The sequence below is a fragment of the Simochromis diagramma genome, unplaced genomic scaffold (genome assembly GCF_900408965.1).
Source record: "Simochromis diagramma unplaced genomic scaffold, fSimDia1.1 OVJJ01000334.1, whole genome shotgun sequence".
Classification (NCBI taxonomy): domain Eukaryota; kingdom Metazoa; phylum Chordata; class Actinopteri; order Cichliformes; family Cichlidae; genus Simochromis; species Simochromis diagramma.
The window spans coordinates 6,273,622-6,296,610 of NW_024386764.1; the positions used below are offsets into that span (position 1 = coordinate 6,273,622).

General features: G+C 42.3%; 3 protein-coding genes across 4 annotated transcripts; 2 read left to right on the forward strand and 1 right to left on the reverse strand.

Annotated features, from left to right (window-relative positions):
• Positions 1–35: 35 nt before the first annotated feature.
• On the reverse strand, positions 36–7,094 carry tmem38a (transmembrane protein 38A). Its single transcript, XM_040033350.1, has 6 exons — positions 6,654–7,094; positions 3,430–3,586; positions 2,974–3,158; positions 2,003–2,090; positions 1,346–1,463; positions 36–745 (listed from the first exon to the last, which is right to left on the reverse strand). Exons 1-6 carry the CDS (start codon positions 6,775–6,777, stop codon positions 539–541), a joined length of 879 nt encoding a protein of 292 aa, XP_039889284.1. The 5' UTR covers positions 6,778–7,094; the 3' UTR covers positions 36–538.
• Positions 7,095–7,956: 862 nt separating this feature from the next.
• smim7 (small integral membrane protein 7) lies at positions 7,957–12,874 on the forward strand. The gene is made up of 5 exons (XM_040033360.1): positions 7,957–8,072; positions 8,294–8,335; positions 8,417–8,469; positions 8,674–8,764; positions 12,671–12,874. Exons 1-5 carry the CDS (start codon positions 8,047–8,049, stop codon positions 12,684–12,686), a joined length of 228 nt encoding a protein of 75 aa, XP_039889294.1. The 5' UTR covers positions 7,957–8,046; the 3' UTR covers positions 12,687–12,874.
• Positions 12,875–15,919: 3,045 nt separating this feature from the next.
• Positions 15,920–22,761, forward strand: LOC120734491 (mediator of RNA polymerase II transcription subunit 26-like). Of its 2 annotated transcripts, none has more exons than XM_040033327.1 (3): positions 15,920–16,286; positions 19,449–19,526; positions 19,634–22,761. In XM_040033327.1, exons 1-3 carry the CDS (start codon positions 16,215–16,217, stop codon positions 21,209–21,211), a joined length of 1,728 nt encoding a protein of 575 aa, XP_039889261.1. In that variant the 5' UTR covers positions 15,920–16,214; the 3' UTR covers positions 21,212–22,761. The 2 variants fall into 2 exon arrangements, with proteins under 2 accessions (XP_039889261.1, XP_039889266.1); XM_040033332.1 differs by having other exon boundaries at positions 15,921–16,286; positions 19,452–19,526.
• Positions 22,762–22,989: the final 228 nt, after the last annotated feature.

The window sequence follows — 22,989 nt, forward strand, 5'->3', positions numbered from 1 at the left end:
AAGAGGATACGAATGGCACAGACACGAAACAGACACCATGTTTCTCCTGATTTTATTGAAAGATATTAATTTGCTTTCATTTCAGTGTAAAAATCATCCGTGTTCTTTCACATAATGCTTTATTCACATTAGAATTTCAGATTAAGAGTCAAATTAATTAACATTTTCTGCTGTTTCCTTCATGAAAATAAGAATTGGTGAACTAAATAAAAACCACTTGCTCCTGGTAACAACTACTGATGAGGAACGAAAGCTGTCCTAAGGGCACGCTGCAGCCCCTGACCGTGGATCGCCACACAGTGTTGCACGGATGCAGATGTTCACAGACACATAAATAAATAGGTTTCAAAGGTCCAGGTTGGGTGTGAAGCTTTTGCTGTGGTATTTACAGAGTCCTCGGGTGATGTCAAATGTCGAAAGCACCATGTTGCTCTAATAGAAAGGCTCTCACTTGGCAAAACATCAAACATCATCAAACTGCCCCTCGTCTTAGAAAGGAATGGGAAGTCCGATCGTTTCGGCAGTGCAGCACGGCGCTCTACTCAGCTTTCTTGACCTTCCTCTTGCGAGCACCTTCGCTCAGATCCTCCTTGGTCTTGAGAGGTGAAGATGGAGCACCTGCAGGAGGAGGATGGTGGTGGTCCTCCTCACCACCAGCCAGAGGAGAGCCGAACAGCAGGTGGCAGATCCAGGACTCAATGAGAGCAAAGGGGGAGCCGTGAGAGTGCCGGGCGGTCATCACCACCTGAGAGGAGAGAACAGTCAGATAAATTCTGTTCAGTGTTCCCCCGGTGTTTCCGCTCTTCAGTAATCTATGTTGTTTATTTAAACCCTCAGTTTGCTTCTGTTCTTTGTCGGGTTCTCCCTCTTGCTTTGTGTTCCTTCATTGTGCCTAGTTGGTGTTAATTTGTTTCTTTAAGTTCAGCAATGAAGCAGCCTTAGAGTTTTATGTTTCAGAATTATTAAGTGAAAAGTTCCAACGGAAAAAACTAACCACATAATACGAAAAAATGTTAATTTTACATTTAATTTGTTTTACTTTTGCTGGTTAAAAATGTATTGCGCAATTTATCACACTGATTAAGTGTGCCAAAGGTTAAGTGTTTCAAATATGATACACTTGATGTTACAGGTAAAAGATCTCCTGTGATCAATAACACTTACATTCAATGTATTTCACATTAAAACCAACAGGTTAGTTGTGTATTTCCCATAAACCCTGATTTGTGTAGTACAAAACATGTTTCATCAGTCCAACGAAGCAAAAGTGAGTGTTTTGACACAGTGCAGATGTGTTCACAGAGGTGGATGGTTCTGAGTTCAGTCATTGAATTGCTGATCGTACCTTGCTTGTGGCCATGAAGAGGGTGAAGATGAGGATAAGGGTGCTCTTGGACACTGGCAGCCAGTGGGCCTCCTGCATGGTGAAGAGGATGGCACCGTAGAGGCTGGCTTTGGTTGGGCTGTAGAGAGGAAAAAAAAAAACAAAACACAAACTGGTGGTAAAACGAACGCTGGCAGCAAAAACAGAGAGCAAAAAGGGCTGGAGTGGAGGCTGGCGCAAAGCCTGCTATTTAATTTGAATTCAACTCTTATTTTACACTGTGTAAGTGGGTGCTTTCTGCTGTTACGTTATTTCACGAGGGGTCACCTCAGCAGATTGGAGCACATTTTTGATTTGGCACAGGTTTTACGCCCTGACTGCATTTTCATTCAGGCTTGGGGAAGTCACTAGGACTACACTACCTTGTGACTCCTAAGTCTCAGTTTGTGTCTAAAGTGGGGGGTATTTCACATGTAAAGCAAACAGGTTACCCACTCACCATGGAACCATGGTGTTTAGAGTGTCCTTTTTAGGTCCCACCACCAGAGGGCACCAGAAGTCAGAACATGTTTAGAGCGCCACACGAATGACTTTAGCAAACTCAGCGTTATGTGCAGTTCAGCTTTAGGTTTTGTGTTTGAGGAGACACTGATCATTGTATTTCCCCCCCAGACTTACAATGACATGTTGAGGATCTCGTTGGTCTCGGGTCTCCACACACCACGCAGCAGCTGCTCAAAATTGGACATGAGAGCCACTCCAGATCCTGTGAGGATAAAAATAGAAAGGAGGATTTAAAAAAAAGTCTATGTTGTGAGTCACTGCTCTTATCTGACTTCAGCTTCTTACGCCCATTTTCAACAAGGACACCTGCAGGGCCTCCTTATTGTAACTGGGACAGGAGGCTTTCATGATAAAGAGCCAAAGTAGAAATGCGGTTTAACGTTTTGCACAACCGCATCTGTCAGGCTTTGCTTCTTTCTTTCTTTGGCAGGTTTATGTCTGGAAAATAAGTTAGACCAGAATGAACCCACACCTAACATTTGATACGCAGCTTTTCTAGCTGTTGGGCAGCTGTGATTGGATATTACAAAAAATACAAAAAAAAAAAAAAGGAGTTGCTGGAACCTCTTCTGCAGACTGTGCACAGTTTATCTACTAAAATAGTTTCCTGACCCTTTTTAAACACATAATAAATCTCTGTTTCCACACAGGATCCAAAGGTTGGCTTGGAAAGCATGGCCCACATTACGGTTAACCACAAAACACAACCCTAGCTATGATCCTGTTACACTGGACATTTACTCCTGAGTGAATTATTTATCACATTAGTGAAAACCACTTGAGCCTGGAGTTTTCAAGGCACAGTTGCCTTGGTGGTAATCCATCCACAGAGGCAAGCACAAGTACAACTAATGCATGTTTAAATCATGCGACTGATGATCCAACAGCCACAGTAACAAAGACTGTAGATGCATCGAGTATGTGTATCTATGTATGCGTCACTAAATTAGTACCAAAGAGTTGGCAGTTGCCACGACTCACTTACAGACTAGTTTGTTCCTCACAAGCATAATCACCTTTCCATCACAATGTAAACATTGGTGATTTAGGGACTATACACGCACCAAAAGCCCAGCCACACCGACCTTTGACATATCCAACGATCACCATGATGAAGAAGCCGTGGTGGTAGGCGTGGTGGGCGTGGTGAACCCCTGCGGCGATCTTACGAGTGCGCACAACTTCCTTCAGGGCGACCAACACCAGCTTGATGGGCAAGAAACTCACACATTTGTAGAAGAGGTTCAGCGGGCAGTAAAAGAGGAGGTACCTGCAATTGAGATTGACAACCTTTGTGAGTTTATTCCTCAACAAACATAAAACATTACTTTTTTTATTCCTGTTACATATAAATCTCCTCCCTGTGAATAAAATAAATGGATAAATCCATTGTGTGCGTTTGGTTTCCTGACCACGCTGCAACTTTAACTCATTATCCTTGATGTCTAATGGAAGAGACAGATCTTTGTATCATAAATGTCATCTTGAAAGTTAAATAAAAACACGAGTGATGAGCAAACTGGTTCTGGGGGTTTTCTCACCAGACAGCTGAGGCCAGCAGGATGTGGCTGTTGTGCTGGAAATAGTCGACGGGGCTGCTTCCAAGCATGATGTCTGCCAGGATGTAACTACCAAAGCAGTAGAGCATGGCGCAGAGCCAGGAGGCCACGGGACTCCTGCGAGAAACTTCCACCGAGCCTGCAACACAGAGGACGAGCTGTCAGAAGGGTGTGAAGATCCAAACATCACAGCAGCTGGTCAATGAGTGCTCTCAGTGTGCGCATGAAGCTGATGATGATGATGATGATGTGTTCTGTGCTTTTATTAAAGAGTCAGATGCTGCGCATTCTTCTGTTTTCTCCAAGATTATACAAACAGAAAAACTTAACCAAATCCTCCAAAACTTAAGCAACTCACTAACTAAAGTAACTATAGGATCAGTCAGGTGATTTATCTACAAACAGTTTATATATTTGATTGGAAGTCAATAGTTTTCTTTAGAAAAAGAGGAAAATTATTCAACTTTGGCGACTCCTGGTGGTGGTAAAAAAAAAAATACAGTCATTATTTATCCTTTTTTATCTGTTTGTAAATGTAATAAAATGATGTTGATTGATCAGTTGATTGATCTATCAAATGCTTTGCAAAAAGTCCTTGACAATAATACTTGTTATAATTGTCAAGTGAGAAAAAAAACGTGGAGGCTGTGTTGGACCACCCCCTGCTCCTCTAAAACACTCAAAGAGTTTTTACCCTCAGTCAATATGAAACAATAACTTTGAGTAAAACACCACTGAAAGGTATAAAATCAAAGGTTTATTTATTCAAATAAAGGAAAATGTGCTTAGTATAAACCGAATGCATACCAGTCAAATAAATGTCATGTGAGCAGATTCCTGATTCCTTATGTAAAATGTGCATATAATTAAATTAATTAAAGTCAGCACTTTGGGCAGAATGTTAACTTATTAACTATATTAATCTTTGATCATTTCTGCCAGCTCCTGCAGACCTAACTGTTACCAGCAGCCTGCAAATGCTAATATCAGTGGATCCCGTGTGTGCTGTATCTTTGTGCACACCCAGTTTATCATTCCAGGTCACGCCCTGATAGTACACATCTTTATCATCAGCCAATGTTGACTCAGGATAACTACAGTCACTTTTGAGTTGACATATGGCTGCTTTGCTTAGGGATACAGACTACAGCGGCTCTTTGTAATATACTGGATGCATATATCTTAAAAGATGCTACAAAGAAAGCCTGCATGACAAACAGTCATGTTGTGGACTCACATGTTGTATCCATGTGGGTAACAGCAAGGCAGGCGCCAATTAAACTTTAAAACTCTGCGAACTGACACCGTCATAAGTTTTCCACATTTTCTAAATCAGTGTCCAGTATTCAGGACGCTGCAGCTAAAAATGTTTCTGCTTCATGTTGTGCTACAGCTGATGAAGCTGGTGAAGCAACGGGACAAAAGCAAAACTAGGTGCCCAAATGATTTCAAAGAAGAAAATGAAGTTAGACATGGCATGCACGCAGGAGGTGCAACAAGAAAACAGATGCAGCTATAAGTAAGAAATACAAAAGTGGAAAAATTGCAAACGTGTGACCACACAAAAGGTTACATGTCAGTTTTGAGACTGTACGCACATTTCGTGCGGGACAGAGCCTCGACGGCGTTACAGCATTGTTACAGTAAGTCGAGATGAGAGTGCAAATCTCCACCAACAGGTGGGTGGGGGTGTAGCGGTTCAACCGTTCTTCAATTTGAAGGCAACCTGATCCTGAGAAATACTGCCCTATAAATACATCCTGCTCACTGGCCTCTCCTGTATGCAACTTTGACAGGCCACTCATGACCTTTGACCCTACACTTCTCTCTCCTTTCTCCTGTCACATAAACCGAAAAAAGAAAAAAGCTCAAAGTTCTGGTGCAATTTTAGGCACAGACGTGTGCAGGATAAATGTGATATTGTGGGAGCCACAGCAGGACTCATTTGACTGTGAAATTGCATGCATGAAAATAAGGCAAGCTTTACAGTTGAAGTCGGCCTGATTCGTGCTGGCTGGTACTTTCTAACTTTAAAATACACACAAACTGCAGTCCCTCTGTTCTGGCTGCCTTTTACGTTTTTGCAGTATGTTCGTTTACTCCACACATTGCAGTCTTTTGGCCAGTACATCTCGACCCTGTGCCAGCTGGGAGATTCCCTGATCTACCTTATACAGCATACATATAAAACTTTGGTCCCCCCAACAACAGACTTTTAACAACATGCTGACTTCACTAAACTTGATAAAAACATTTATATCGATTAACTTTATCCAAGTTGTTAGTCTAAAACAGGCTTCCAAGTGGCCTACAGCTGTGCTTATGTGACGAGTGACTCCTCCAGCTGAGGAAAATGTGAGAGATGATGCGTTTGTTCTGATCATGCTGTGCAAACAGTTTTAAATGGGCTCGATGGGCATGACGGGCTTCTTTTTAAACTTATTATGAGGGTGAGATGCATTTTGTGCTCCTTTCATCAAGGATGAAACCTGCCAACAAGACCAAACCATCATATCAATATCACAGTGCGTGTTTTACTCTGTGGAGAGGCGAATGTGTTATTTCAAAGAATACACGCACACATTCCCAGGGACAAGTGTGCAGCAAAGGTGGCGGGGGAGTTGGCTCTGGAGGTCCTACTGACCGTCTATTTCAGGCCCTTCTATTTATTGCTTAAGTCACTGGTATGCACAGGCCTCAGGTTTCATCCTCCTCGGGCTCTGTTACTCAAAGGAGTTAAATCTTAATGGAAAAAAATTGGCTTTAACCAAAGCTGGGGGGTTTAATCTACTCCAGTGATTTCCTAAAGGAGGTCAGGCTGCTGCAGCAACACACATTCCCTCACATAAAGCAAAGCATAGCTGCAGAGCTGCTGCTTGAGTTTATGTAACAGGTCATTCTTTATAAGGACTATACAGATAACTGCAAGAGAAAGTCCTTGTAAGGGTATTTAGGCAAAGTGTGAGCTAAATGTAATACAAATAAAGCCTTCTGTTCACAATGAAATTACACATCATGCAAGTCATAGACTTTCTCGCCTCATTCGTTACTTCCTGGTTAAATTCCAGTCACAGGTGTATAAAACGTACTATTCTGGATATATTTTACTTAACAGCCTGTGGACTGTTGCACAAACAGCGCGCAGACTTATATTCTAACATATTTATGACATGAATAATAAGCAGAAAAGTGTCAAGCACACTCACCTGGCTCATATTTGAGGTAGAGGATGGACACGATGTAGTAAGCCAGATCAAACACAGGAAACATTCCCATTTTGGAGAAAGCTTGGGCAATATCGCCCAAATTAAGAACTGCCAGCACGTCCATGTTGCCGGTCTGAGCTGCGTTTCTGTTTTATTCCGACTGCGCAGTCTGGAAGACCCCCCAAAACCCGCTCCGCCGACTGTCCGCCACAGAAAGCCCCCCTGGTCTCGACTGTGAAAGCCTGTGACACTCAAGCCCTCCTATTAATACCACTCATCTCCACGGCCTCTGCATATCGTCATCATCATCTGCGCTCAGTGCCAGCTGCTCCGCTTTTTCAGGCGACCTTTCAGGCGCTTCAGCTGAAAAACAAAAGGCTCGCTCTGCTGTCTTCATCGAGATCGTCGCTCAGCCGAGCCATAAGACGCTGCTGGGGGTTTACTGCAGCTCTGAGACACAGCAGGAGGGAACATAAATATATAAAAATAAAGCGTCAAGGCTTCATATCAACAAATATTTATTCACTCGTTCATGAAAACACCCACAATCCTGATCTGATCCTGGAGCCGTTCTGACTCACGGCCAGATGATGCTTTAATTAATCTCAACATTGTTCACACTCATCGGGAGTGCAGAGATGTCGAGGTAAACGTAATAACACTAATAAGTAAATCAAGATTTCAAGTATGTATTTTTTTAATGGTTTTTAATTAATTATTCTCTGTATTTGCTTTAAATTCACACGATAATGGATGTAGTGCTTACTCTCTCCAAAAAGGGGAGCCAAAGACATGCGAAAAAAAGCTCCTTTCACCAAAACAAAAACACCCAAAAGAACCTACGAAGTTCGAGAGCTACCAAAGAAATTATTTATCCCACTAGGAAGGAACAGAAAAAACAATAACACACATACCTGTCACAAGGTAGAAGCTGCAATCAGTTTTTGGCAAAGTGGCTTTTATATATCTCTTACTTGCCCAGATAAAAGGTCACAATGACGTCAAAAATGTCTTTTTAAAGAGAGATCTGACGTAGAGGGCAGCAGAAAAATGTCAACAAATACAACAACAGTTCTATAAACATATTTTAATTGGCTAACTGTGCGTGGCCGTTTTTAAAGTGCTTGAGTGCTTATAAATCTCTTTATAACCTCTTTATAAATCCTGTTCACCAAAGTCTATTTACACATAAGACATTACACATAAAAAATACACTGAAACATTGAAAATCAATTTTGGCAGACGATCAGTGCTTGGTAAGGTTGCACCTTACAGTCTAAACCCGGGGAATAACAACACTCCGTATTTCTCTGGATACCGGATTTGTATTGGTCACATTTCTGATTACGTGCCGAACGCGGAAGTGAGGCGCTTCTGATGTGATTTGATCAAGATGATCGGGGATCTGTTGATATTCGGGTAATTTATCGAGTCGTGTGGCAGATGTCACACGGAATCACATCTTGTATTGAGATAATAAGTTCTCTATGTGTCTTTATGTGTCGCTGTGTAATTTTGTGTTAGTCAGTCAGCCGTGTGTGGCGTAAAATGACAAGCTAACTAGCTTGGTGCTAATGCCAGCTCAGCAGCTAATACGCTGCTGAGCTGACAACCAAACTCTCCGTGTTTGTGCTCTGCAGGACTTTACTGGTGAACGCAGGGGCTGTGCTGAACTTCAAGCTGTGAGTATTGTACTCTGTTATTATTTTAAGTTTGTGTGTTAGCAGAATGTTGAAGGTTAACTGTGGGTGTCTTTTTTTCAGCAAAAGGAAGGAGTCGCAGGGATTTGGAGATGACTCTGGATCACCAACAACAGGTGTGTGTGTGTGTGTGTGTGAGAGAGAGAGAGAGAGAGAGAGAGAGTGTGTGTGTGTGAGAGAGAGAGAGAGAGAGAGAGAGAGAGAGTGTGTGTGTGTGAGAGAGAGAGAGAGAGAGTGTGTGTGTGTGAGAGAGAGAGAGAGAGAGAGAGAGGAGAGAGAGAGAGTAGTATTGCCACAAAGATTCACAGTCTATCTTTCAGGGGACAACATCAGAGAGTTTCTGCTCAGCCTGCGGTACTTCCGGATCTTCATCGCATTGTGGAACATCTTCATCATGTTCTGCATGATCCTGTGAGTAAGACTGTGTCAGTCGATGCTGATGGACCAGATGCAGTTTACTGAGAGGCACTCAATTACTTATGCTGTGGGCTTTAGCTATTTTTATCCTAGTGTTTGTTTCATAGGGAGCATGATGGTTCAAATCGTGGAGAACGTAGAGTTTGCACGTTCTCTCCATGCTTGCATGGGTTCTCACTGTGTACTTCAGTTATACTTTTTTATACTTATACTTTTATCTACGACTAAAGGCTTTCTAAAATTCTGACACTCTCACATCGTTAGCAGCTCGCGATTCAGTATCTTACTCATGTGATAGACAACCACCACCATAGCTGCACAAAGACATGCATGGGTTTGGTGAATTGGTGACTCTAAATCGGCCTAAAAGGTGAACACCAGTGTGAATGTCTGTCTCTCAGCGTTAGCCTTGCAATAGATTAGCAACCTTTCCCTGTACCCTGCCAACCTTATGACAGCTGGGATAGGCTCCAGCTGCTGAATTGGGCACTGACTTGGATAAGCATAGGAAGATGCATAGATATTTGTTTCATATGTCGTGCTCCAAATATGAGAACGTGCTGAAGACTGATGTTGAGCCACATAAGCTTTCTTTGTGACACAGATTCCAATTGTTGCCAGAAACCTAGACCAGTGACAATAATGGTTGCCACGACAAAAAAGTCAGAAGTTTTGAGTTTGGTCTTCTTGTGGGATTAGATTTTTTTTTTTTTTTTTTTGTTAATTGAGGTTTTTTGACATTTCACACATCAAAAAGAAATCCCAGAAAGTTCATTTCGTTCATCTGGACGTTGCTTTTTCAGTGGGACAAATAGTTTAGTTGCTCATCAAAGTAATTTTTTTCACTCTTTCTGAACTTTGTAAACAGTACATTTTCTCAGTAACAGGAAGAACTCTAAGCACCAAGCCAAAGTGTCTGCTCTTGGAACTCTGTTCTCATTCCACATATTTCACATAGAAGAGGCAGAAACACGGGTCTGCAGTGAAATCCCCAGTTTCACCGACTTTGGCTAATTTGTAGCCAAAAGAACAAAGTGGAGAAATAAAGGGCTCTGTTATTGTATCTTGGAACACTGTTGAGTAATTGGTTCGGGTATGTGGATTATACGTGAGTGAAAAATCAAATTTCACGATGTACCACAAAGCACTTCTCACATTATCAAGTTCACCAGGGAGGAAATGAAAAATGGCAGGCTAGCTTTCTTAGACTGTCAAATTGCCATTAGTAATTGGGGACATTTAAAAGTCGACGTGTACTTTAAATCAATGCACACGGATCAGTATTTCATTCTTGACTCTCGTTCTCCATTAAAACACAAACTGGGTGTCATCGGGACACTACAACACAAAGCGAACACCATCACCACACAGACCGGCTTGGGAAGCTGAAGGTCATCGTATGAAAAATGGCCCTGAGGGAATGTGGTTGTCCCAGCTGGACATTTGTCAAAGCTGGGAAGGTGCCTAAAAATAGCTGCAGGCAATTCAGGGGAGAAGGACAGTCACTACCTAAGCAAAAACCTTTACATGGAAAGGTAGAGACCATCTCTGAATCCAGAAGGAGGCCCAGGGGTACATCTTTCACCACTCTGGAGCTGTTACTGTTACAGCTACAGCATTTTACCAGTACTGTAGCTCTAATAGTGTGTTGCAGCTACTTCCCAACTCTCTGGCCATTAATCAACGGTCATGACAATTTGCATATGATCATGCAATGATCATGAAACTGACCTCGTGAGCTATTGTTAGGCAATGGTGCTACTCCTAAAAGCTTAACAAAAGAAGGCAGCTGAAGTTTGTCAAGACTTTTCCCCTCTCAGTCAAGAGGGTACTTCAGTTCTAAAAACAAAAGGTGGAGGAGTCGCAGATATTTAAACCCCTAGATTGTCCCTTAGGAGGTGGCTGTTGACACTATTGATCATGTGCGTCATCACATCACAAGGTTTGAGAAAAAAAAAAAGGCTGGGTGAAACCACTGTGACACCCTGCCCTGCCCTACCATGAAAACTATTGAGGTCAACTGAGACGAGGTGTGAACGGGCGTAGATGCACCTGGGAAGGATAATCAAAACTGAATTGTAGGTGGCTGATAGCTGCTGTCATTGTCACCACCTCTGTTAAGTGATGGTCGTTCACAGTGGACATGCATGGCCTCTCCAAAAGTTGTTTCTGTTCATCTGGACGTAGCGTTTTCAGTGGGAGAAACGTTTCGTTACTCATCCAAGTGACTTCTCAGCTGACTGCAGGTTTCCCCAATCTTATAAACAGTACATTTGCATAATGACTGAAGCCAGCCCACAGAAGGAACAATGGACTGGAAGGTCTGTTTCTTCATCACGATCGTGGGGCGATCGTGGCTCAAGAGTTGGGAGTTCGCCTTGTAATCAGAAGGTTGCTGGTTCGAGCCCCAGCTTGGACTCGGTCGTTGTGTCCTTGGGCAAGACACTTCACCCGTTGCCTACTGGTGGTGGTCAGAGTGCCCGGTGGCGCCAGTGTCCGGCAGCCTCGCCTCTGTCAGTGCGCCCCAGAGTGGCTGTGGCTACAATGTAGCTTTCCATCATCAGTGTGTGCATTGTAAGATGGCGAAAGATAGGCCACCTCCTCAATTCAGAGATGGTCTTTCCCTATTCAAGTAAATGGCCTCCTTCTGCACTCAAACCAACGTTCCTCCCTGTCCAGGATGTGTACCAGTTGTCTTCTTTGTCCAAAGTGTGAACATTGGCATCCTCGTGACCTTTGTTCTTTCGGTATAGATTTACAGCTGAGTCCTGTCCTGTTGAGGTGACTCTTCTATGGTGTGCCATGCATAGATTATATAATTAGGTCTTAACCTTTTGTTTTTAGAAATGAAGAACCCTCTTGGATGAGAGGTGTAACATCTTCACAAACTTAAAGTCCAGTTGCCTTGTTTTTCAACCAGTTAAGACTACTGTGACCTGAATTACTGAGAACGTTTCTCCTTCTGAAAATGCAAGTCCATGTGAACAAATTCAACTTTCTGGGATACCGTATTAGTTTCCACTGACACATATAAATGCATTATATTTGGGGAGGATATTTAAGGATTACGCCATGTTTGCTTTTAAAGGTAAAATACAGTCGTGGGGTAGCAGTAAGCTGCAGACATGAGTCAGCACCTTCACATGTTTTTCAAGTTAAACATTATAACAAGAAAAAAATGTGACTGTTGCTGCCAATGAAGTCTTACTGCTTTGAAGGGGGGTAAAGTAATCCAGAAGCCAATTCTTTACAACTGGGAGCAGAAGAAACTTCTTACAATTCACATTATTAGTCTGAGTCTGCAGTCTGGACAAACACTGAACAACCAAAGCTTGGTGTGAAGAAACTTGAATTTGGTGTTTAAAGGATGAAGCTGTGGACCCAATCTGAGAACACTTCAGACACTTGTTTATATCAGTCAGTGTTTCTGGGGATCTCTGATGACCACGTCTAACTTTGTTATTACCACGGTTTTCTTATGTGCCAACATACCAAACAAATTGCCTCAAAATGCTTTCATAAACCTGATGATGGGTTCCCCAATCCCCAGATCTAAATCCAGTGGTGCACCTTTAGGATGTGGTCAATCAGGAGGATAACACCATGATTGCACAGCTGATAAATCAACACAGAATATGTGATGCAGTCATGTAGACATGGACCAGGAGTCCTTTTGTAACAACTTGTATAATCCATGAGTCCATCTGAGAGTGAATGAAGTCCCAACTCAGCATTACTGAGGTTAAACCTATAAAGTGCTTGATGATTGTGCTGTCCTGTCTTTTTTGTGTGTGTGTGTAAATCAAAAGTTTTTATGCCCTTTAGATGTGCGCTGCTTCTCCTGAAATTAGCAGAAGTATGCTGCTGTTCTAACTAGCCAAATGTCTTCAATCTGCACAGATTGTTTGGATCATGATCGTGTGTGGCCAGTGGACTTCCTCCAAGATGCTTCCCTTTCCAGATGGATGCTGTCAGCTTCTCCTTAATGTCCTTTTTCTCTTTCTTTGACCCTTTTACTAGTAATTATACTCCTTTTGGTTTACAACCCTTTGTGCTGTACAGGAATTTATGAATGGCTGTATTTATTCTTCTCTTGTTACATTTTTATTTTTATTGATTTTTCTTTAACTGTAACACCTTTGCTGGAAACTTGTGGTTTTGTAGTTAGTGGTAAAGAAACACCAGAAACATCATTTTATTCCTTTTTCCTGCACAGGCTCAGTTCATCCAGATTCCACAGAAAAATCTGCATCTGATTTGTGAGTTATAAATAGGATTATTTTACTCACTTATGTGTTTGTTTTCAACTTCTTAGGGGGAAAAATTGTGCTATTTTCTTTATTCTGCAGCACATGTGCTGTAATTAAATGTATATTCACTGTAAATGTGACCTTATTCTTAATAAAAAATAAAGTTTTATTATCAAATATGTTCTGTCTTTTGAAAGAAGGCAAGTCAAAAAAGGCAATGTGATTTTCTGGGCTATATTCTGGGAAGCCTTGGGTCTTGGTGTACATGTGGGTTACTTTAACATGCTGCACCTGCCTAAACATTGTTCCAGACCACCTGCATCCAGTCAACAGTATTCCCTGATTGCAGCGGCCTCTCTCAGCAGGATCATGTGCCCTGCCGCACTGCAGAATTTGTTCATGAGTAGTTTAACACAGATAAAGAGTTCAAGGTCTTGTCCTGGCCTTCAAATCCGCCCATATCTCAGTTTGAGCATCTGTAAGGAGTATGGGAAATACAAGTCAGACTCATGGAGGCCCCTTGAAACCTGCTGCTAACATGTTAATGTGCGATTCTGCACGACATCTGGAGTGGGTCCTGTGGACTCGATGCTTCCAGGCATCCGGGTTTCAACTACAAAACAGAGCAGCATAATATTCATTCACTGGCATCTTCATTAGACACAACTAAGAGGCATTTTAAAGCAGCCAGTCACATTGCAGAAACATAATGCAATCAATGCAGCGCAAAAAATCTGTCGTTACAACCAAGATATACAGAAGCGCATCCCTGAACACACGTCAAACCTTGAAGCAGATGGGCTACAGGAACACAAGACCACACTCCTGTCAGCCAGTAATAGGAAACTGAGGCTACAGTTCACAGCAGCTCACCAAATCAAATTTAAACAATAGAAAATTATAAAAGTGTTGCCTGTTCTGATGAGTTTTAAGTTCTGCTGCAACATCCAAGCTGTGGGCTCAGAATTTGGCATAAACAACATGAAAGCACAGACCCATTCTGCCTTGTATGAACAGTTCAGATTAGATGTGGTTTGATGGTGTGGGGGGACATTTTTTTGCCACTTTGGAACCCGTAGTACCTGCTGAACATCATTAAAATGCCACAGCCTACAGCCTACCTGAGTATTGTTGCTGACCGTGCCCATCCAGCAGGATAACAACCATGTCACAAAACTCAAAACATCTTAAACCATAACATGTCTCAGTGTCATGCTACAGCATGTCTGAAGAGATATTTATCCAGGCTAGAAATCCAGTTTCTGGAGATGTTATGGTGACCAACAACCAGCAAACTCTCCTCATGCAGCAGCTCTTCATCTTAGGTGAAATAGAACATTACTACCCGAAGAATCCATCGTCTCTGTGTACTTCTAGTGACTCAAACTGTTGGTGAGAGTCTCTTCTAATCCACAAGTAACTTACCAGACGTGTGAGAAGACAAGTGGTTGTTATCGCCTCTGAGCAGGCTTGACACAGCCAGCAACAATCAGGGTTTTATGTCATTCCTCCTTGGCATTGTGTTAACACACCTGAATGCTCCAGAGTCGTCTGCTTTTACATAGGTGCTCACATTTGCTGATGATCAGATAATCAAGTGTGTTTGATTATCAGCAGTTTGCTGCTAATTGCCTTTTTAATTCCAGTGGAAGCAGTAAGGGTGGAGTTAGTTTTAATAGGACTGTATCTGTTTTGGAAAACATAGAGAGTTGTGCATTTTTAAATACTAAAATATAACTATAACAAAGCTTATCCCAGCTTAAAGAGATTAAGCTGTTTTGGGGAAAAGATTTAGTTTAACAAAACAAACATGTATCAACCTTAATCTGAATAAAACTGAAGCAATCATGTGTTTATAAAATTAAGGAATCTTTTTAAGGGTGTGTTCATGACTCTTTCTGTTCTTTGCCTTTCTCAACAATGCTGATTTAATCAACTGCAAACTCGGCCTGTCTATTAGCAGAGAACTGAAGAGATTTGGTGAGGAGGTTTTTTTTGGTTATCAACTATGGCAACATCATGTGGCATACACTGTTTGTCATTTATAAACAGTTTATGCATAAGATTTTTGAAATTTAGTGTATTTTTCAGTTGAAATATCCATACGTATTTTCCATAATCATTTTTTAGTGAATAAGACTTGTTTTGTATGGTGAGATTTTGATGACCGTCCCTAACAGAAGAGATATCATCAAAGGTGGCTCCAACGTCAAGCTTCAGTTTCAAGTGAACTGGAAGGCACCTTGATTTATTAGTTAGATGTGGAGGACGTTCAGACGAGACAAAAATATGAATTTGGTATTATTAAAGGATATTTTTGTGTAAGCAAATTTTAACTATGGAGTCCTTTTATATACAGCATAGTCTCGCTTTCTATCTTTAAATTTATTAGACCACCGCCTAGTATAAGGTTTATTACACAGATGCTCTAACAGTATTTGTCATTTCCATTTGTTATGCATTCTGTCATGATTAATCTAACAGAATGTATTTAATGCTAAAATATAATTATTGTTTTACGATACATTAAGATACAAAATACAGATATTTACTTGCATTCCTGCGTAGAATTTATGGTTGAATGTTATGTTTTATTAATATAATTCCTTACTTCTAAGAGAAGCCCCGTGTGGCGATGAACAACTCATTGGATTGACATGAATTCAGTTTCTTATGATTGTAATAAATAATACAGTTTTTTTCTTTTAAACTCATTTGATAGATTTCCAGAATATGTACATATCCTTGTTTTAGCGACAGCTGCTCTAATCGATTTCTTAGGATGGGTTTTATGGACAACACCACCTTTCCGGTTTTATTGTCTTTCTCTTTTTTGTTAAATTTACAGCTTGCTGCGAGCACGTGGATTTGACGCGGGTCGAAGCCGGTTACGTAAAGATTTCCCACAATGCTCTGCTGCCTCACAAAAAGCTCGGTGAGAAGGCCGAGAAGGAGGCGGCTACCAGCCGAGGGGGTAGCCGATTCCCGGAGAGGGTGTTCTGTCTCCTGCAGTTAGCGGTACCAAACAGGTGAGGGTGGCGATTGGAAACAAAGACAGAAGCATCATAAAGCATGATGCCCGCTGCTTCGGGGGAGCTTCCGTCGGAGTTGTGAGTGTCGGCGGGTTTCCCATCGCCGGCTCTTCGGGGGATTCTGCTGTCTGTCTCCGTCCCGACCCGCGACACCGCCAGGCGATGACAGCGGCTACAGCCACTCCGCAGGTGATGAGAGACCGGCTGCTACAGGCCATCGACGGCCAGAGCAATGTGAGTATGTCCACTGGTTTTAAGCGGAATTAACTGGGTGGAGAAGAGCAGACAATGGTGGTCGAGCTGGTGGCCTCGAGTCGCTATAGGGGAACTGACAGAGTGGAGGCATTCAGCGTCTGGACACTTAGTATTTGCTTGCTAATTAGCTGGCTAACGTCTAGTTAGCGAAAGTGAGTGATGAAGCAGGCATGCCAGAGCCCGGTTAAGTTGATGCTGGCGACAATTGTGTGCACTTACAGTAGAGTTCATCAGGGCAAGAGAGGGGGACGTGCTGAATGTAGTGCAAGTTTCCTTTAGACACAGAGGCTCTGCAGAGAGGAGACCTCCAGCAGGGCTCCGAGGTTTGTAACGCCTTTATCTAAGATGACCCCGGGATTACTTTAGGTGTGTTACAGCAGTATAAACAGCCAAGCCGAGTTAGTCAGCAACCTACAAACATCTATGGCTTCTCAGTGAGCTACCCAGCACCAGCGACCATTACAAACAAATGGATTCAGAGCTGTTGTTGTTGTTTACAGTGTCATTTAAGTACTCCTAGTGTGTTACTGCTGAGTGTCCAACACATGCCTGATTATCCACATGCCTGGGGTGTCAAAATAAGGCCCAGGGGCCAGAATCGGTCAGCAAAGATTCCAATCCGGCCAAACTGGATGGTTTTGGAAAATGTGAAGGAGGGCTTTTAACTGTGTTTTCATGAGTTTTACAGCTTGTCCTACTGATAAAGCACCTCCCCTGTTGTCATTCATACTACACCTAAAATAATTAAGGTGGTTGCCTGGTGGAGGGTGAACGATCTTTTTCTGTAATTTTAGACATGCTGATAGGTGCCTTTCATTTACTGCAGCAGTATTTCTTTATTAAATGGGATTAAATGTTTAGCTAAACTTCTTTACACTGACAGAAAGAGAGGTTTCACTGGTTTGGCCCGCTTTAGATCAAACTGGGCTGTGTGTGGCCCACAATGTAAAATAAGTTTGACATCCCTATCTACAATTTCTTATTTCAACATGCTTACCTGCAGTCATGCACTGGGGGTGCTCTCTGTGACATCCTGCTAGAAAGCCTTGAAATGCCCAGCATGACAGCATCCCACACACAGTTTTACACCTGATTTATGCTTCAGCAGGATATCAATGCTGTAACCTGATGTGCACTTCACAAGTAATGTAACTACACGTCGGCTGACACAACTATTGCCATTGGCCTGTTCAGATGCGTCGCCATAGTATGAAGAATAATAATCATAGGTTCAGTATAAAGATTCACAAATGTTGGCAGACTGCTGAAACTGCTTGGATGGATGTGAGAGACTGTACAAAGAAAAGCTTGCCACCAAATAAAACTGACCACAACAAAGAGAATTTTCCACTAGGACGGAAAATTAGTTTCTATCGGCTGGCACCAAATATAAAACACCGGGAGACGACCACGCGGTAAATAACACGTAATGCAAACGCAAGAGCAGACCTGACCGTGATTCACTGCATCAATCAGAAGTCAGGGCTTGTGGTCCACAGTGATGTAAAGCATTTTATTCCAGAAGCATCTGCTTGTTACATTTTTGCCAACGACTCCTCACTCAACGTTTTTCGATCAGGGTTTTTTTTAATGTCATAAGTTTGATCGCAGGCACACTACAGCTAGAGTTGGGCTTTGGCTTTGCAAAGGAAATCCTCCGCTGCAACACATGTTAACCAATAACCACATTGTTGATCATTGCAGAAGTGGCTGCAGATTAAAGACAACAATCATCTGAATACGTGGGCTTTCTACTATTTTGGTGGACTAAAACGGCACATTTGCATGCTTTCTCGTTTTGACAAACTGAGCCCGAAACTAGTAAATGTTTTCTAAACGTACAGGTGCACATTTGAAAGTTTATTCAAATGATTTCTCGACCTTTTGATAAGTTCTTTTTTCCCCTTCTGAGGAATGTGTTTGGTGGAGTGGCAATATCTAGATACAGATATGTCTTCCTTTAATGCTGTTTTTGTGATCTCTCAGTAGGGCTGGGCGATATGGCCTAAAATCCATATCACGATATAATTTGAAGCATGTGCAGTAACGGTATATATCGCGATATATTTTTCTTCTGTATAACGTATTTTACACACTGTAAGGCACACTTAAAATCCTTTAATTATCGCAAAAATCGACAGTGTGCCTTATGTATGAATTCTGGTTGTGCTTACTGACCTCGAACCACAGCTTGACGGATTGTTGGAACATTACGGCTATCGTAGTCAGGAGCCTCGCGGAGTAATCTGGGTCCTAAACTCCATCTACTTTGATCACTGCGGCATCACTGAGAGTTAAAAACTGTCTAAATTCTTTCATCTTCAATAAAATGATCAGCGTTGCTGCTTTAACAGGTGTAACAATTAAGTTTAACATCCAGGCATCCATGGAAACAGAATTTATTAAATTTAACGGAGCAGGAAGTTAGCTCGCTAGCTTCCACCTAAACATGATGTAGCATGTTCTGAGAGATTTCTGAAAAAAATTAAAAAATACAGCTCTGCTATCACTTCCAACATAAATGAAGACAGAAAACTAAACAGCAGTGACTTTTATAGGGTTACTGAAGTCGGACTAGCTGGTATATAAAGATGTCCTATGTGATCGCTAGCAAAACAGCCACATTAGCATAACATTAGCACAGTGAAGCTGAGGGATGAACGCAAACTTTTTCCCACTTGATAAAAGTTAACGTGAGGGTTTCTGGTGGTTAGGGACAAATGCAATTGCATGGCAGGATGCTATAAACGGACCAAACTTCAGTCAGGAGAACAACTGAGGTTAATACTGCAACAACATGGAAATAGAGCAGCTGCAAGAGAATTTAGTATTGATGAATCAATGGTAGGTAAGTGGAGGAAGCGCAGTTTTTGGCTTTCCCCATATTCTAAAAGTGTTTCATCTCTTTGCTGTTACTGTCGCCCGGCATAATTTGCAGATGATGTTGTTTGCAGCCGTTGCAATGCTTTCGACCAAAACAGGCGCAGCTTGATGACACCATCAACATGCGCTATTGCGGTAGAGCGGTTTAGTCAAAATCTCTACCGTTGGCCAAATTTATATCGTTTCTACCATATACCGTTTTTACCGCCCACCCCTATCTCTCAGTATTTTTGTATATAATTGGTCTTTCTTTTCCAGCAGATATGCAACATGGTGGTCGTCGTGGAGGTGATCTCCTTTTTGGAGAAATATCCTATCACCAAAGAGGCACTGGAGGTAAGTTACAACATGTGCCATCAGCAAATAAAGCAATCAAATGCAGATTTTTAGCAGTCAAGTTTCATCCGCTGTTAAACAATCATCAATCTTATCTCCTCTTAAAGGAAACCCGCCTGGGCAAGCTCATCAACGACGTCCGAAAGAAAACCAAAAACGAGGACCTCGCAAAGAGAGCCAAGAAGCTTCTGCGGAACTGGCAGAAGCTAATCGAACCAGGGAAGGTTGAGGTGTTGTCAAAAGGCGGCACCAGTGCGTCGTGGTCTTCCATTGGCGGTGCTCATCCTTGCATCTCTGCTCCAGCCGCCAACCCACCGTCGGGTAAAACGGGCCCAGAGTTGAAGAACAGAAATGATTTCAACAACTGCTCCCTGAGAGTGGAAAAACAGAGCAACAAAAAACGCAAGGGCGAGCAGAAGGAAGGACCGATTTTACCAGCAAAGATACCCAAAACAACTCTTAATGATAAAATCCAAAACTCAAAGCAGCTGCAAACCAATGGAATTGGTACCGGCACAGAAATTTTTGCAGATATTCGTGCAAATCAGTCTTTGGACAGGGACATTCCTGAGGCTTTGGACAACGACAAGCTAAATAAAATCCCTGTTCATGCTGTAAAACCTCACTCAAATTTCCCAGGATGCAGCAAGCCTCCTAGCACTTCCTCTTTGCTAAAAGCATCAGTTCTGCAGCAGCAAGCCAGACAGGAGCAAGCTGCCTCTGGGGGAAAGTGTCGACCCAGAAGCCCACGCTGTTCCTTGCACAGTCCTCAGACTCTAAAACAGGAAGCTGTTGTGAAACAAACTGCACCCCAAGCACAGAGTATTCCTACCCCCAGCATGAGACCTGGGACTGTAGATAACTCTGGGCTCGGACTGCCTCCTCAGCCTTTCAGCGCATCTGTTCAGGGTTTTCACACTGACGGTTCAGGGTCTGCTGATTTGGACTCTCACCACCTGCCTCCTAGTATGTCTCTCCACGGCTCCACTGTCACCCCCTGCAGTGGCGTGGAGAGTCTGGAAGATGAGGGTCCTTCTTTTAATACAGGGAAAAGAAAAAGACAGAAATACAGACCTAAGGATTGCTCTGTTAATTTAGAAGGGCTGACTGTAGAAGACAGAACAAAACCAGTGAGGTTAAAAGACAGGAGGCTGACGTTCGATCCTGTAACAGGGCAGATCAAAACCTCCTTCCAGAAGGATTCTTTCCCAGAGGGCGAGGACAGACCGAATCACAAACCTGAGAATAACTGGTCAGAACAGCCGAAGCAAAATCCGCCAGTTCCTCCCAGTCCTTTCCAGCAGACGGACTGGAAAGAGCTGTCGAGGAGCGAAATCATCCAGTCGTACCTTAGCCAGCAAAGCAATGTGCTGACGTCGTCGGGCGCGCACACCCCCGGTGCACACTTTTTCATGTCAGAGTTCCTGAAGAAGGAGGAGCACCGGAGCAAAGATGCTAAGAAAACACACACGCTGGTTTCAGACTCGCCACCTGGAGAGATCCCTGGAGTCAGCAGAGAGGTGACTGGCAAAGACCTGAGCAGGTTACACACACAGCACTGGTCCGGGGTAAATGGTTGCTATGACACAATGGATAAATGGTACGACTGGACCGAGTGCATCTCCTTGGACCCGCACGGAGATGAGAGCAGGCTGAACATACTGCCCTACGTCTGCCTGGATTGAAACTGAAGTCAGGTCGGTAAATGAGACGTCGATCCTTGCCTTCCCTGCGCGGCAGAGCGGGCCGGGATGCGTGAAGACTCTTCTTCACCGTGTATGCTGCTGTTGGAGTAAATACGCTGCCTGCTCGAGTGTTTGTTGGAGCACAGGAGGTGTAATCAGTGTTTTATTTTGAAAAAGTCTGAACAAAACGTGAGGACAGTGTGAAGGGGAAAGGCTATGCATCTTTGACTGTTTAGATGTCAATGTTTAACAAGTGTACAGAGTGAGTTTACAAAGCAGGGAGACAAGCGGCTCTGATACCCACGAGTTTCTATACTGGAGAGGAGATTAAATATACAGATGCATTTTATCCATCTTAAGTTATCTTATTCTATCCACATGCCTCACAGAATGTGACTTTATTGCATTTCATGCAGTCATTCATAGTTTTTTTGTTTTGTTTTTTTTAATTGTTATTATGTAATTTTTATGCATTAACCGACTAAATCAGGGTTGTTGCTTTTGTCAGCAGGCAGTAGCACGATACATCATTGGAACGTTTGTTCATGCTTTTTGAACAAAGCGTTTGAGCTCTTAAAATTAAAACTGCTGCTTCCCACAGCCGCACGCCTGCCTCTCGTTGTAACTTTTAGCAGATTGAACCGACGGATCGGTTTTAAAACATTTGAATATTTTTCTTGTTTGCTCTTTAATGTGATGTGAAACTTCCAGATGTGACCACTGTTTGTGGTGAGAGGGGGAGAAGGCTTGCATACAAGCTGATAGAGAAATTTGGCTGTATGTATATTTATTTACATATTGAGATTTGCATACATGTTTAAACTGTATTGAATCATCTTGTTAGTTTTTTGTTTTTTTGTTGCAAGCAACAACAGTGAGGCTGCTACGGTGTTGTATGATCTCGAAGACACCTACCGTCACAGCAACTAACACAAACGTGGCTTTGGCTGTTTTGGCGGGCGTTTATCAATCTGTAGGCAAATGCTGTCAAAGCGGCAACGTCACAGTAGTGCAAGATTTTACAGATGTGTAGCTGACATTAAAATGAGGGGCCAGATTCATTGATGGTTTGTGATTTGACAACACTTTGGCATCTCATCTGTTGCAGTGTCATAATAGGGTTAGGAATCAGTTCACTAAGTGACATTCCAGACTTTACCTACTGATCCATCAACATGCTGTACTTTACACACTCAAATAACACATCCTGATACTGTGTACTTTTTATTTTTTGGGCTTGCCTTTTCCCTTTACTGTGTATTAAGGTTGTAAAATATGAATCAGCACGGCAGAGCAGATTGTGCTACCAGCTTGCATCCTTGTACTGTCAGGAAGAAGTGAGAAATAAATTGACATGCTGGATAATACTTAATAGCATTCCTTTAAATATTATTTGCCTTATGGAAACCCGTGTTTTCCCTAAAGACAGAGCCTTAGTGAATGTACAGGTATGATCCTTTTGTGTTCATTTGAATGCAAAAGACAATATATTTGCTACCTAGTCCTTTTCAATGGACATGTAATGTGTTAATAAAAAGAAAATGAAGGAAGTGTTATTATGTCATCTCTTTAACCCCCCCCCACTCTCACCCACACTCACTCCCTTTTTTAAGGGCTCTGCAGTTACTGATGTTCCTGACCAATTAAATCCAGAACAAGTTCAGTACTGTCTCTGCATGTAAATCACTTATGTACATTTCCATTCATCACTAAGAGAAACAATTTCCATGATATTTTCATAATATAACTGGACAGTTCCTAATAAAATTAACTGGTAC

What these genes read in the sequence shown, in the direction of transcription:
- LOC120734491 (XM_040033327.1), top strand. Translation starts at nt 16,215, where the DNA reads ATGACAGCGGCTACAGCCACTCCGCAGGTGATGAGAGACCGGCTGCTA. An exon ending in CCATCGACGGCCAGAGCAAT is followed by an intron (nt 16,287 to 19,448) that starts GTGAGTATGTCC and finishes TTTCTTTTCCAG; the next exon opens with CAGATATGCAACATGGTGGT. An exon ending in TCACCAAAGAGGCACTGGAG is followed by an intron (nt 19,527 to 19,633) that starts GTAAGTTACAAC and finishes CTCCTCTTAAAG; the next exon opens with GAAACCCGCCTGGGCAAGCT.
- tmem38a (XM_040033350.1), bottom strand. Translation starts at nt 6,777, where the DNA reads ATGGACGTGCTGGCAGTTCTTAATTTGGGCGATATTGCCCAAGCTTTC. An exon ending in CTGCTGGCCTCAGCTGTCTG is followed by an intron (nt 3,159 to 3,429) that starts GTGAGAAAACCC and finishes TCTCAATTGCAG; the next exon opens with GTACCTCCTCTTTTACTGCC. An exon ending in TCTTCATGGCCACAAGCAAG is followed by an intron (nt 746 to 1,345) that starts GTACGATCAGCA and finishes CTCTCCTCTCAG; the next exon opens with GTGGTGATGACCGCCCGGCA.
- smim7 (XM_040033360.1), top strand. Translation starts at nt 8,047, where the DNA reads ATGATCGGGGATCTGTTGATATTCGG. An exon ending in GCTGTGCTGAACTTCAAGCT is followed by an intron (nt 8,336 to 8,416) that starts GTGAGTATTGTA and finishes TCTTTTTTTCAG; the next exon opens with CAAAAGGAAGGAGTCGCAGG. An exon ending in CTCTGGATCACCAACAACAG is followed by an intron (nt 8,470 to 8,673) that starts GTGTGTGTGTGT and finishes TCTATCTTTCAG; the next exon opens with GGGACAACATCAGAGAGTTT.